The sequence below is a fragment of the Ranitomeya imitator genome, chromosome 4 (assembly GCF_032444005.1).
Source record: "Ranitomeya imitator isolate aRanImi1 chromosome 4, aRanImi1.pri, whole genome shotgun sequence".
Classification (NCBI taxonomy): Eukaryota; Metazoa; Chordata; class Amphibia; order Anura; family Dendrobatidae; genus Ranitomeya; species Ranitomeya imitator.
In genome coordinates this window covers 205,631,701-205,645,893 of record NC_091285.1, presented here as the reverse complement: position 1 = coordinate 205,645,893, position 14,193 = coordinate 205,631,701, and the positions used below count along the sequence as shown (strand labels likewise).

The 14,193-nt window shown below is 43.5% G+C and overlaps 1 protein-coding gene across 1 annotated transcript in view; it reads right to left on the bottom strand.

The window, feature by feature from the left end:
• The window catches only part of APAF1 (apoptotic peptidase activating factor 1), a 205,098-nt gene that overhangs the window by 178,912 nt on the left and 11,993 nt on the right, over nt 1–14,193 (bottom strand). The window contains exons 2-4 of the mRNA XM_069764312.1: nt 4,973–5,189; nt 3,602–3,791; nt 782–979 (exon numbers count right to left, since the gene is read on the bottom strand). Of these exons, the coding sequence (XP_069620413.1) occupies nt 782–979; nt 3,602–3,791; nt 4,973–5,110 (526 nt within the window). The 5' untranslated portion in view covers nt 5,111–5,189. The remainder of the gene's footprint in view (nt 1–781; nt 980–3,601; nt 3,792–4,972; nt 5,190–14,193) is intronic.

The window sequence follows — 14,193 nt, the reverse complement described above, 5'->3', positions numbered from 1 at the left end:
GTTCCACCGTCGCCAGCCACCGCTGCGTCTTCTGCACTGACACTCAGGTCAGAGGGCACGGTGACGCGATTGGTGTGCGCACCGCCTTCTGGCTGAACGTTAGTGCAGAGGACGGGGAAGACGGAGCGGCGGCTGGCGACAGTGGAACGGGAAAGGTGAGTATAGCAAGTGTCGGGGGCCTGAGCGACGAGAGGCCAGTATGTGATTTATTTTTTTTTATCGCAGCAACAGCATATGGGTCAAATGACTGTATGGAGCATCTTATGGGGCCATAATCAGCATTTATGGAGCATTACATGGGGCAAATGACTGTATGGAGCATCTTATGGGGCCATAATCAGCATTTTTGGAGCATTACATGGGGAAAATGACTGTATGGAGCATCTTATGGGGCCACAATCAGCATTTATGTCCACTGCTTGTCACGGAGTGGACACCGAATCCCGAGGCATATACTCCCCCTCACACCCTTTTTTGATCCTCACTATAAGGTAACTGTCGTGCCACCATTATACCCGTTCTATTGCCTACCATTACATTTGTGCCTACCTCACATATCAAGGCTAATCTATTTGCACACTGATGAAGGTCTTGACAGACCGAAACATTTGTAATGTGACTATTGTATGTTTGGGAACCTACCGGAGGCACCTCCATCTTTGACTGTTCTAGCAATTTTCCTGTTATTTTACATTTTTGTCTTGGCGATTATACATATACAAAATCAACAAAGTGATTCCATGGCACTGAAGTGGAGTAAGAGATGACTAGCGCCACTTACCTTTTAGAATACTGTGGTCCCTGAGGGCTTCTGCAGCCAATACTGACTTGCCACAGCCAGCCATGCCATATACTGTGACCCAACCAGACTCATTCATCAAACGGTACAAGCTGTCCTGGATGTCTTTTATTAGCTTCTTCCGAGAGACGAAGACAACTGGTCTCTGTGGCACTCCGCCTTCACACAAAGCGGTTTTCACTAAAATCAGACAATTCAAAATCAGAAATGTGCGTAAAATCTCAACAAACAAATTATTAATGAGCCACTATACGCTTTCTTCAACATTTCTAAATCTGACTAAATACAGAAATTATATAATTTAAGTGATGCCTATGGTTGTATAAATCAGTGCAAATACAGTTAGGTCCATATATATTTGGACAGAGATAACATTTTTCTAATTTTGGTTATAGACATTACCACAATGAATTTTAAACAAAACAATTCAGATGCAGTTGAAGTTCAGACTTTCAGCTTTCATTTGAGGGTATCCACATTAAAATTGGATGAAGGGTTTAGGAGTTTCAGCTCCTTAACATGTGCCACCCTGTTTTAAAAAGGACCAAAAGTAATTGGACAATTGACTCCAAAGCTATTTCATGGACAGGTGTGGGCAATCCCTTCGTTATGTCATTCTCAATTAAGCAGTTAAAAGGCCTGGAGTTGATTTGAGGTGTGGTGCCTGCATTTGGAAGGTTTTGCTGTGAAGTAAACATGCGGTCAAAGGAGCTATCCATACAGGTGAAACAAGCCATCCTTAAGCTGCGAAAACAGAAAAAAACCCATCCGAGAAATTGCTACAATATTAGAAGTGGAACAATCTACAGTTTGGCACATCCTGAGAAAGAAAGAAAGCAGTGGTGAACTCATCAATGCCCACGGAAGACAACAGTGGTGGATGATCGCAGAATAATCTCCATGGTGAAGAGAAACCCCTTCACAACAGCCAACCAAGTGAACAACACTCTCCAGGAGGTAGGCGTATCAATATCCAAATCTACCATAAAGAGAAGACTGCATGAAAATAAATACAGAGGGTTCACTGCACGGTGCAAGCCACTCATAAGCATCAAGAATAAAAAGGCTAGACTAGACTTTGCTAAAAACATCTAAAAAAGCCGCACAGTTCTGGAAGAACGTTCTTTGGACAGATGAAACCAAGATCAACCTCTACCAGAATGATGGAAAGAGAAAAGTATGGTGAAGGCGTGGTACAGCTCATGCTCCAAAGCATACCACATCATCTGTAAAACACGGCGGAGGCAGTGTGATGGCTTGGGCATGCATGGCTGCCAGTGGCACTGGGTCACTAGTGTTTATTGATGATGTGACAGGACAGAAGCAGCCGAATGAATTCTGAGGTATTCAGAGCTAAACTGTGTGCTCAGATCCAGCCAAATGCAGCCAAACTGATTGGTCGTCATTTCATACTACAGATGGACAATGACCCAAAACATAAAGCCAAAGCAACCCAGGAGTTTATTAAAGCAAAGAAGCAGAATATTCTTGAATGGCCAAGTCAGTCACCTGATCTCAACCCAAATGAGCATGCATTTCACTTGTTAAAGACTAAACTTCAGACAGAAAGGCCCTCAAACAAACAGCAACTGAAAACCACCGCAGTGAAGGCCTGGCAGAGTATCAAAAAGGAGGAAACACAGCATCTGGTATGTCCATGAGTTCAAGACTTCAAGCAGTCATTGCCAACAAAGGGTTTTCAACCAAGTATTAGAAATGAACATTTTATTTAAAATTATTTAATTTGTCCAATTACTTTTGGTCCCTTTAAAAACAGGGTGGCACATGTTAAGGAGCTGGAACTCCTAAACCCTTCATCCAATTTAAATGTGGATAACCTCAAATGAAAGCTGAAAGTCTGAACTTCACCTGCATCTGAATTGTTTTGTTTACCACAATTAATTTTAATGTCTATAACCAAAATTAGAAAAATGTTGTCTCTGTCCAAATATATATGGACCTAACTGTATATCTATGTGAACTATCGGTATTAATAAAAACTGAACAACTCACTTGATTTCTGCTCTTGACCAGGACCTGGACTTCAGTATATGCTACTACTAGTTTCCTAATTTGTGTGTATTATCCTGGGGGACTGCCGTACCCCTTTCCTTATCTCTGCACTGTGATGTGTGTAAAACTTGGTTCAAAGTGACATGAGGAAGAAATATCGCTGGTTATTACTGTCATGTCTTCTCCTACACATCCCATTACCACATTCAGGTGGTCTTCCTCCCCACTTCTAAGACATAGGTGACCAATCCCTGGGATAGGTCATCAATATTAGATCGGTGGAGGTCCACCACCCAGCACCCTCACAGAGTACAGCGTACTGAGCAGAACAGCTCAGCTCCATAGCTCTGTTTAGCGTCTGGTGTCAGGTACTGCCGATCAGCTACTGTTCAAAATAGGAATTGCACATGTAATAACCTGCAGGTTGTGGACCCTGTAAATCAGATGTTTTCCAGAATCTGGGTTGTGAACAATTGGTTACATTATTTTTCCCCAGATTTTCATACCTCTTCAGGGAATCCCAGCAGCAAAACATTACTAAGACCATTTAGCTGTAGCTTAGTCTGCAACCTACAGTATATGTTACGACATATTTTATATTTGTAAGGTATAGAACATCAGCATGCAATCCATCCAATAGTAGCAACATCCTTTTAGAACAGGCTAAACACACTAAAACTCCTTCCTTATAGATGCACACAACAAAAATGTAGAAACATAAAATGCCATATGCCCATCAACAGCCGATTCACACTCAACCAGAACAAGATACCAATATTACCAACTCACCATATGATGTAATACCATTTGATGAAACTTTGCTACTCCCGAATATATCAATGGAGGATGCCTCTTTCAGAAGAGCAGCCAAGTCTTTGTAGCCCTCGTGAAGCAGAGCATTGTAAAAGGAAACAAAAGCGCGGTTGTCTTTGTCGAGAATGATCTTGATGAGCTGATCAGCTCGGTCAAGTTGGGTTGCCTAATAGGAAAGATCAAATGACTTTCACTGGACGGAAAATGAAATCAACCAATTGATACAATTTCAGCTTCGGACAGATGCCATCCTCATTATTGTGGCACAATCAAGAAAAACATTAATTATTAGCACTCTGATTTGCCATGTAATGTTATTATTAACGTCAACCTTCACACCCAACAACTTTATAAAAAAAAAGGGAAGATTAAAGGGCTTGTCCAAGACTTCAATATTGATAAACTATCCTAAAGATGGGTCATCAATATCAGACCGATGGAGGTCAGACACCCGGCTCCCCCAACCATCAGATATTTGCAGCTCTCTCAATGGCTGCATGTACACTACGGCTCAACACACTCTGCAGATATCATACTTATCTAATGAAGTTAAGCTCTTATTAAAGTTAATAGGAGCTGCTTAGTGTGGGTAAAGTGATCTGATATTGGGATGATGAAGTATTTTTTAACTTTAGAAATAAAGAAGTTTGTACATTTTATCAGATGCTGGACTGTGCCAACTTTACACAAATGTCTGGTCTGTCCAATTAACCAGTGAGGGGAACATGTGTCCTTACAGATGGAAAAATTCTAGCTATTGACGTGATGCGAGCTATCCATATTTGCTTTCTTTACCCACTAATAAACAGGTATTCTGGTCTCATGGCATGTAAAGCAATGGTTTCAGAACTCTGGGTACCCCACTAAACATGAGTGACTGCTCTGCATGGAAAAAACAATGGCGGGGCCACAACGCTGACTTCTGATTTCTTCGGCACTCTGATTTCCATTGCTTGGAGTCCAAGAGGTTAGAACACCACTGATTATAAAGCAAATAAATATCCTGGTACTTTGTCCTGCCTAGTACCCCTTTAATATTTATTACCCATTTATCAATCATTACAAGTGGGGATCTCTTATCTTTATCCTATGGGCAATTGTGGTGGAAAAGAGTTGTACGCAATGATGGAGGAGAACGTTCACTCATCGCTTCATACAACTTGTCACCACTGGAGCCGCTCATAGTACAAGGTTACACTTTACAAGTGGTTATTGGTGGACCCTGACTGATTGAAAATGGGCTTATTAAGGTTTACTTTGCCTGTGCATCATAACAAATGTACAGCTTTATGATGGGACGTTGGCAAAATAAGACATGTTGATGCTGAATAAGTGAATGTCAAATACCTTATTTTTCACCGTTTCCTCCTCGTGTGGTGTAATGACCTCATCACTTATCATATGGTCCATGATGTATGAGGATCTGATATCCTTTGCCAGCACTGCTCGATTCTGAAGTAGTAAGCTTTTGGCCCTTTCGTCCATTTTCTCCTTTATTTTTTAGTATTTCTAAATAATACATTCACTTTGTATTAAATGCATAAATCAGTATAATACTCGCCACCTGTAGAGAAAGAACGTAGACAAGGTAAATGAAATTGACAACACAGACGCTGCTCAAAAATATTAAGAGAACACTTGTACATCCCAGTAGAACTCCAAGTCAATGAACCTTCAGAAATATATGTCCCATTAGTCTAGGGCCAGAAGGTGGGACAGTGGAGAAGTGGTAGTGCAGCCAAAGTGTCACGCAGCTGCGGTGGGCCAATGTCCGCACAACTGTGAATTAAAATGGTGCTCTAATTGGATGTCACAGTTCACCGTTTGGACCACAAATAACAATGGTTTTGCAGGTGACCAAAGACAATTAGGCCTCTTTCACACTTCCGCTTTTTACAATCAGTCACAATCCGTCAAAATGTTGAAAAGACGGATCCTGTGCAGATTGTAAAAAACTGATGCACTGGATCCGTTTTTTTACGGATCCGTTGAAGCAGTTGTTGCCAGAATTTAAGGCTATGTGCACATGTTGTGTATGCGTCTTCAACGCGTTTTCTCACTGTGAAAACGCATACACAACAAAATCCATGTTAAAAATAAAAAAATAAATTAAAAATTGTGATATTCTTACCTTCCGCCGTCCCCTGCAGCCTTTCCGATGCCCCCGGCAGCTCCCGTTCCCAGTGATGCCTTGCGAGACAATGACCTGTGGTGACGTAGCGGTCTCACAAGACCGCTACGTCATTGGGTTATTGTAGCAAGGCATCACTGGGAACGGGAACTGCCGGGAGCATCGCGAGCATCGGGAAGGCTTCGGGGGACGCAGGAAGGTAAGAATATAATGATTTTTTATTTTTTTAACATTATATCTTTTTACTATTGATGCTGCATAGGCAGCATCAATAGTAAAAAGAGAGAGAGCGAGAGAATTTCCCTGACTGGAAATTCTTCCGCTCATTCTCAGGTTCAAAAGACGGCATCCGTCGCTGGATACCTGCTTTTGAAGGTCATTGACGTCCATTATAAATGTATTGCCACAGGTAGATCCATTCTTTTTTCTCTTATAAAGAATGGATCTACCTGTGGCAATACATTTCTGTCTCCCGGATCATAAGATTATGGACATGAAACTACTTGTATTAAAAAGGTAGCTTCAAATCTCAAAGAGACAGAAGAATATGGGAATATAAACTGATGATGACCTTTGACACTCTTAGTGCAAGAATGAATGTGTCGCATGGATTTATGTCTTTTTACATCAACTAAGGAACTAAGGAATTTGCCCCTCAGACCATGTGGGGTCATCACAACAGAACCAGACCCCAATCAGAGGACAATAAAATACTCCTTATCTAAGAACTGGTCCAATATTTATGGACATAAATAACTGTTTATCACTCATGGAAATTCGGCTTCATGTCACCTATCTTATCCATGTTTTTTTCTGTTTTTTTTTGTTTTCTGTGATGGGTTGTGCATAAATATGTGATTCTCCAGAATTTCTTTTAGTCTATACCTGATGAAGAGACCTGTGTAGTCTCAAAAGCTTGCAATTTGTTACCTTTTTAATGGCTTAGGCTACTTTTACACTAGTGTTTTTTGCAATCCGTCGCAATCCATCGTTTAAGGAAAAAACAGATCCTGCAAATGTGCTCGAAGGATGCATTTTTTGCCCATAAACTTGTATCAGCGATGGATCACGACGGATTGCCACATGTAGCGTCCGTCGTGCGACAGATCCGTCATGTTTTGGCAGACCGTCGTCACAAAAAAAAAGTTCAATGTAACGCTTTTTTGTCTGTCGCGTCCGCCATTTTCGAAACTCCGCCCTATCCTCCCCGGACTGCAGAATGGGCAGCGGATGCGTCAAAAAACTGCATCCGCTGCCCACGTCATGCAAAAAATTCACAATGTCCGTCGGTACATCGGCCCGACGCATTGCGACGGACCCGTTCCCCGCGGAAGTGTGAAAGAGGCATAACTGTAAAGATGGTATCAAGTACTGAGGACTCTCAATTCTCAATATTTTTCTATCCACTGGCTAACACGGTACCAAGATATATATCTTTCCTGTATCAGAGGTTGTCAAGGAACTGGGTGGAAGTGTCACTTATTGCGCTACTGATGAAGGTTCATGATAAAATAGACTTGGAAAATTTATTGCACAGGTTTTAAGAGTCAATGCGTTTTGAGGTCACGCAGGACCTCTTCATCAGGCCATCATTTATTTGATGACGAGGTCCTGCATGACCTCGAAACACGTTGACTTGTGAAACCTGTGCAATAATCTTCCAAGTCTATTATGTCAGGAGCCTTCATCGGCAGCGCAATAAGTGAAACTTCCACCCGGCTTCCATTTCAAGCTTGGTCCTCCTGTGACCCGTGTCCTGCCACAGCTGCTATATGTGTATTAAACGTTTCTCAGGTGCAACCCCACCAGGTGACTGGATTCATTTTTCATAAACCACGTTATTATCAGTTAAGACCCTATCTGCACTCTTTCGTTTCCCAGTTTCAGTATATTCAGAGGTTGTGAAGACTCAAGAGTGCATACAGCCATGTTAGGGCCATACACACTACTGAGTCACTTTATGAGATGCTAGTCGATCAGCATTCAATTTTAATTTTTCACAAAATGTTTGGAGATACAGCTCTGACAAAAATTAAGAGACCACTGCACAGTTTTATAAAAATCAGCTTCTTTACATGTCTGACAGCCATTCCATTCCAGTGTCAGTTGAATTACAACCAGAGTACACCTCATTCTACTTAATGTGCTTCTGATTAGATGATCACCTGAACCAAATCTTATTTAACGAAGTAAAGTATAAAAAACCCTGCTGTGGTGTTCACATCTTGCAATAGGACAAGCTGGATGGCAAAACAAGTGCTAGTAATATCCCAAAAGTAATAGGAATGAAAAAATAACTTTTCGCCATGCCAAAGGAGTTGAAAAGAATAGTCTTGAGTGAGGAAAAGAAGGCCTCAATTCTGGCTTTACGAGCAGAGGGACACAGTGAGCGTCATGTTGCCTCCATCCTTAAAATTTCTAAGACGGCAGTCCATTACAACAAGGTCAAGCAGCAGACATTGGGACAACAAAGATACAGACCGGCAGAGGGAGAAAACGACTCTCCACTGACCGGGATGACCATCATCTTGTTCGAATGTCATTCAGCAACCGCAGGATGGCATCAAGTGACCTACAAAAGGAATGGCAAATGGCAGCTGGGGTGAAGTGCATGGCAAGAACAGTTCATAACAGGCTCCTAGAGACAGGGCTCAAATCATGTAAAGCTAGAAAAAAAAGCCTTTCATCAATGAGAAGCAAAGGAGAGCCAGGCTGAAGTTTGCCAAAGACCATAAAGATTGGGCCATAGAGGACTGGAGTAAGGTAACCTTCTCTGATGAGTCTAATTTTCAGCCTTACCCAACAATTGGTCGTCTAATGGTTAGATGGAGACCTGGAGAGTCGTACAAGCCAGGGTCTTGCACCCATTGTGAAATTTGGTGAAGGATCGGTGATGATCTGGGGATTCTTCAGCAAGGCTCGAATTGGGCAGGTTGTTCTTCGTGAAGGATGTATGAATCAAGCCGCATACAAGGTTATCCTGGAAAAACTCGCGGGCAGGGTCCTCCTTATGTACCTGTGTGCCTTATTTTTTGCACATGTTTAATGTATCTGTCTATATTTGCCCTGTATTCACATGTAAAGCGCCATGGAATAAATAGCGCTATAAAAATGTATAATAATAATAATATGCAAATTGCCTCTTCTGAAAAAAAGAGGACTTAACCCCTTCCCGACCTTTGACGCCACGTAGGCGTCATGAAAGTCGGTGCCATTCCGACCCATGACGCCTATGCGGCGTCATGGAAAGATCGCGTCCCTGCAGATCGGGTGAAAGGGTTAACTCCCATTTCACCCGATCTGCAGGGACAGGGGGAGTGGTAGTTTAGCCCAGGGGGGGTGGCTTCACTTCACTTCATTTGTAATATTTCACCCATTATAACGGGTGAAATATTACAATCCAGCCATGGCCGATGCTGAAATATCATCGGCCATGGCTGGAAATACTAGTGTGCCCCCACCCCACCCCTCCGATCGCCCCCCCACCCCCCCGATCTGGCCGGTACACTGCTCCGGCTCCCCTCCGTCCAGTGCTCCGCTCCCCCCCGTGCTCGTGTCCGCTCCCCCCGTGCTCCAATCACCCCCCCGTGCTCCAATCACCCCCCCTGCACTCCGATCCACCCCCCCCCCGTGCTCCGTTCCACCCCCCCGTGCTCCGTTCCAGCCCCCCCGTGCTCCGTTCCACGCCCCCCGCGCTCCGTTCCACCCCTCCCGCGCTCCGATTCCCCCCCCGTGCTCCGATCCCCCCCCCCCGTGGTCCCCCCCCACCCTATCATACTTACCGATCCAGCCGTGGTCCCGTCCGTCTTCTCCCGGGCGCCGCCATCTTCCAAAATGGCGGGCGCATGCGCAGTGCGCCCGCCGAATCTGCCGGCCGGCAGATTCGTTCCAAAGTGCATTTTGATCACTGAGATAGATTATATCTCAGTGATCAAAATAAAAAAAATAATAAATGACCCCCCCCCCCCCTTTGTCACCCCCATAGGTAGGGACAATAAAAAAATAAAGAATTTTTTTTTTTCCACTAATGTTAGAATAGGGTTAGGGTTAGGGGTAGGGTTAGGGGTAGGGTTAGAGTTAGGGGTAGGGTTAGGGTTAGGGTTAGGGGTAGGGTTAGGGGTAGGGTTAGGGTTAGGGGTAGGGTTAGGGGTAGGGTTAGGGGTAGGGTTAGGGGTAGGGTTAGGGTTAGGGCTAGGGTTAGGGTCAGGAATGTGCACACGTATTCTGGTCCTCTGCGGATTTTTCCGCTGCGGATTTGATAAATCCGCAGTGCTAAACCGCTGCGGATTTATGGCGGATTAACCGCGTTTTTTTCTGCGCATTTCACTGCGGTTTTACAATTGCGATTTTCTATTGGAGCAGTTGTAAAACCGCTGCGGAATCCGCACAAAGAAGTGACATGCTGCGGAATGTAAACCGCTGCATTTCCGTGCAGTTTTTCCGCAGCATGTGTACAGCGATTTTTGTTTCCCATAGGTTTACATTGAACTGTACACTCATGGGAAACTGCTGCGGATCCGCAGCGTGTGCACATACCTTTAGAATTAGGCTATGTGCACACGGTGCGGATTTGGCTGCGGATTCGCAGCAGTGTTCCATCAGGTTTACAGTACCATGTAAACATATGGAAACCAAATCCGCTGTGCCCATGGTGCGGAAAATACCGCGCGGGAACGCTGCGTTGTATTTTCCGCAGCATGTCAATTCTTTGTGCGGATTCCGCAGCGTTTTACACCTGTTCCTCAATAGGAATCCGCAGGTGAAATCCGCACAAAAAACACTGGAAATCCGCGGAAAATCCGCAGGTAAAACGCAGTGCCTTTTACCCGCGGATTTTTCAAAAATGGTGCGAAAATATCTCACACGAATCCGCAACGTGGGCACATAGCCTTAGGGTTAGGGTTGGAATTAGGGTTGTGGTTATGGTTAGGGGTGTGTTGGGGTTAGGGTTGTGGTTAGGGGTGTGTTGGGGTTAGGGTTGTGATTAGGGTTATGGCTACAGTTGGGATTAGGGTTAGGGGTGTGTTGGGGTTAGTGTTGGAGGTAGAATTGAGGGGTTACCACTGTTTAGGCACATCAGGGGTCTCCAAACGCAACATGGCGCCACCATTGATTCCAGCCAATCTCGTATTCAAAAAGTCAAATGGTGCTCCCTCACTTCCGAGCCCTGACGTGTGCCCAAACAGTGGTTTACCCCCACATATGGGGTACCAGCATACTCAGGACAAACTGCGCAACAATTACTGGGGTCCAATTTCTCCTGTTACCCTTGTGAATCTAAAAAAATGCTTGCTAAAACATAATTTTTGAGGAAAGAAAAATGATTTTTTATTTTCACGGCTCTGCATTGTAAACGTCTGTGAAGCACTTGGGGGTTCAAAGTGCTCACCACATATCTAGATAAGTTCCTTGGGGGGTCTAGTTTCTAAAATGGGGTCACTTGTGGGGGGTCTCTACTGTTTAGGCACACCAGGGGCTCTGCAAACGCAACGTGACACCCGCAGACCATTCCATCAAAGTCTGCATTTCAAAAGTCACTACTTCCCTTCTGAGCCCCGACGTGTGCCCAAACAGTGGTTTACCCCCACATATGGGGTATCAGCGTACTCAGGAGAAACTGGACAACAACTTTTGGGGTCCAATTTCTCCTGTAACCCTTGGGAAAATAAAAAATTCTGGGCTAAATAATTATTTTTGAGGAAAGAAAACGTATTTATTATTTTCACGGCTCTGCATTATAAACTTCTATGAAGCACTTGGGGGTTCAAAGTGCTCACCACACATCTAGATAAGTTCCTTTCAGGGTCTAGTTTCCAAAATGGGGTCACTTGTGGGGGGTTTCTACTGTTTAGGCACATCAGGGGCTCTGCAAACGCAACGTGACGCCCGCAGAGCATTCCATCAAAGTCTGCATTTCAAAACGTCACTACTTCAATTCCAAGCCCCGGCATGTGCCCAAACAGTAGTATACCCCCACATATGGGGTATCACCGTACTCAGGAGAAACTGGACAACAACTTTTGGGGTCAAATTTCTCCTGTTACCCTTGGGAAAATTAAAAAATTCTGGGCTAAATAATTATTTTTGAGGAAAGAAAACGTATTTATTATTTTCACGGCTCTGCATTATAAACTTCTATGAAGCACTTGGGGGTTCAAAGTGCTCACCACACATCTAGATAAGTTCCTTTGGGGGTCTAGTTTCCAAAATGGGGTCACTTGTGGGGGGTTTCTACTGTTAAGCCACATCAGGGGCTCTGCAAACGCAACGTGACGCCCACAGAGCATTCCATCAAAGTCTGCATTTCAAAACGTCACTACTTCACTTCCGAGCCCCGGCATGTGCCCAAACAGTGATTTACCCCCACATATGGGGTATCAGCGTACTCAGGAGAAACTGGACAACAACTTTTGGGGTCAAATTTCTCCTATTACCCTTGGGAAAATAAAAAATTGCAGGCTAAAAGATCATTTTTGAGAAAATAATTTTTTTTTTTATTTTCATGGCTCTGCGTTATAAACTTCTGTGAAGCACTTGGGGGTTCAAAGTCCTCACCACACATCTAGATTAGTTCCTTTGGGGGTCTAGTTTCCAAAATGGTGTCATTTCTGGGGAATCTCCAATGTTTAAGCACACAGGGGCTCTCCAAACGTGACATGGTGTCCGCTAATGATTGGAGCTAATTTTCCATTTAAAAAGCCAAATGGCGTGCCATCCCTTCCGAGCCCTGCCGTGCGCCCAAACAGTGGTTTACCCCCACATATGGGGTATCAGCGTACTCAGGACAAACTGGACAACAATATTTGGGGTCCAATTTCTCCCATTATCCTTGGCAAAATAGGAAATTCCAGGCTAAAAAATCATTTTTGAGGAAAGAAAAATTATTTTTTATTTTCATGGCTCTGCGTTATAAACTTCTGTGAAGCACCTGGGGGTTTAAAGTGCTCAATATGCATCTAGATAAGTTCCTTGGGGGGTCTAGTTTCCAAAATGGGGTCACTTGTGGGGGAGCTCCAATGTTTAGGCACACAGGGGGCTCTCCAAACGCGACATGGTGTCCGCTAACAATTGGAGCTAATTTTCCATTCAAAAAGTCAAATGGCGCGCCTTCCCTTCCGAGCCCTGCCGTGTGCCCAAACAGTGGTTTACCCCCACATATGAGGTATCGGCGTACTCGGGAGAAATTGCCCAACAAATTTTATGATCCATTTTATCCTACTGCCCATGTGAAAATGAAAAAATTGAGGCGAAAATAATTTTTTTGTGAAAAAAAAGTACTTTTTCATTTTTACAGATCAATTTGTGAAGCACCTGAGGGTTTAAAGTGCTCACTAGGCATCTAAATAAGTTCCTTGGGGGGTCTAGTTTCCAAAATGGGGTCACTTGTGGGGGAGCGCCAATGTTTAGGCACACAGGAGCTATCCAAACGCGACATGGTGTCCGCTAACGATGGAAATAATTTTTCATTCAAAAAGTCAAATGGCGCTCCTTCCCTTCCGAGCCTTACCATGTGCCCAAACAGTGGTTTACCCCCACATGTGAGGTATTGGTGTACTCAGGAGAAATTGCCCAACACATTTTAGGATCCATTTTATCCTGTTGCCCATGTGAAAATGAAAAAATTGAGGCTAAAAGAATTTTTTTGTGAAAAAAAAAGTACTTTTTCATTTTTACGGATCAATTTGTGAAGCACCTGGGGGTTCAAAGTGCTCACTATGCATCTAGATAAGTTCCTTGGGGCGTCTAGTTTCCAAAATGGGGTCACTTGTGGGGGAGCTCCAATTTTTAGGCACACGGGGGCTCTCCAAACGTGACATGGTGTCCGCTAAAGAGTGGAGCCAATTTTTGATTCAAAAAGTCAAATGGCGCTCCTTCCCTTCCAAGCCCTGCCGTGCGCCCAAACAGTGGTTTACCCCCACATATGAGGTATCAGCGTACTCAGGACAAATTGGACAACAACTTTCGTGGTTCAGTTTCTCCTTTTACCATTGGGAAAATAAAAAAATTGTTGCTAAAAGATAATTTTTGTGACTAAAAAGTTAAATGTTCATTTTTTCCTTCCATGTTGCTTCTGCTGCTGTGAAGCACCTGAAGGGTTAATAAACTTCTTGAATGTGGTTTTGAGTACCTTGAGGGGTGCAGTTTTTAGAATGGTGTCACTTTTGGGTATTTTCAGCCATATAGACCCCTCAAACTGACTTCAAATGTGAGGTGGTCCCTAAAAAAAATGGTTTTGTAAATTTCGTTGTAAAAATGACAAATCGCTGGTCAAATTTTAACCCTTATAACTTCCTAACAAAAAAAAATTTTGTTTCCAAAATTGTGCTGATGTAAAGTAAACATGTGGGAAATGTTATTTATTAACTATTTTGTGTCACATATCTCTCTGGTTTAACAGAATAAAAATTCAAAATGTGAAAATTGCGAAATTTTCAAA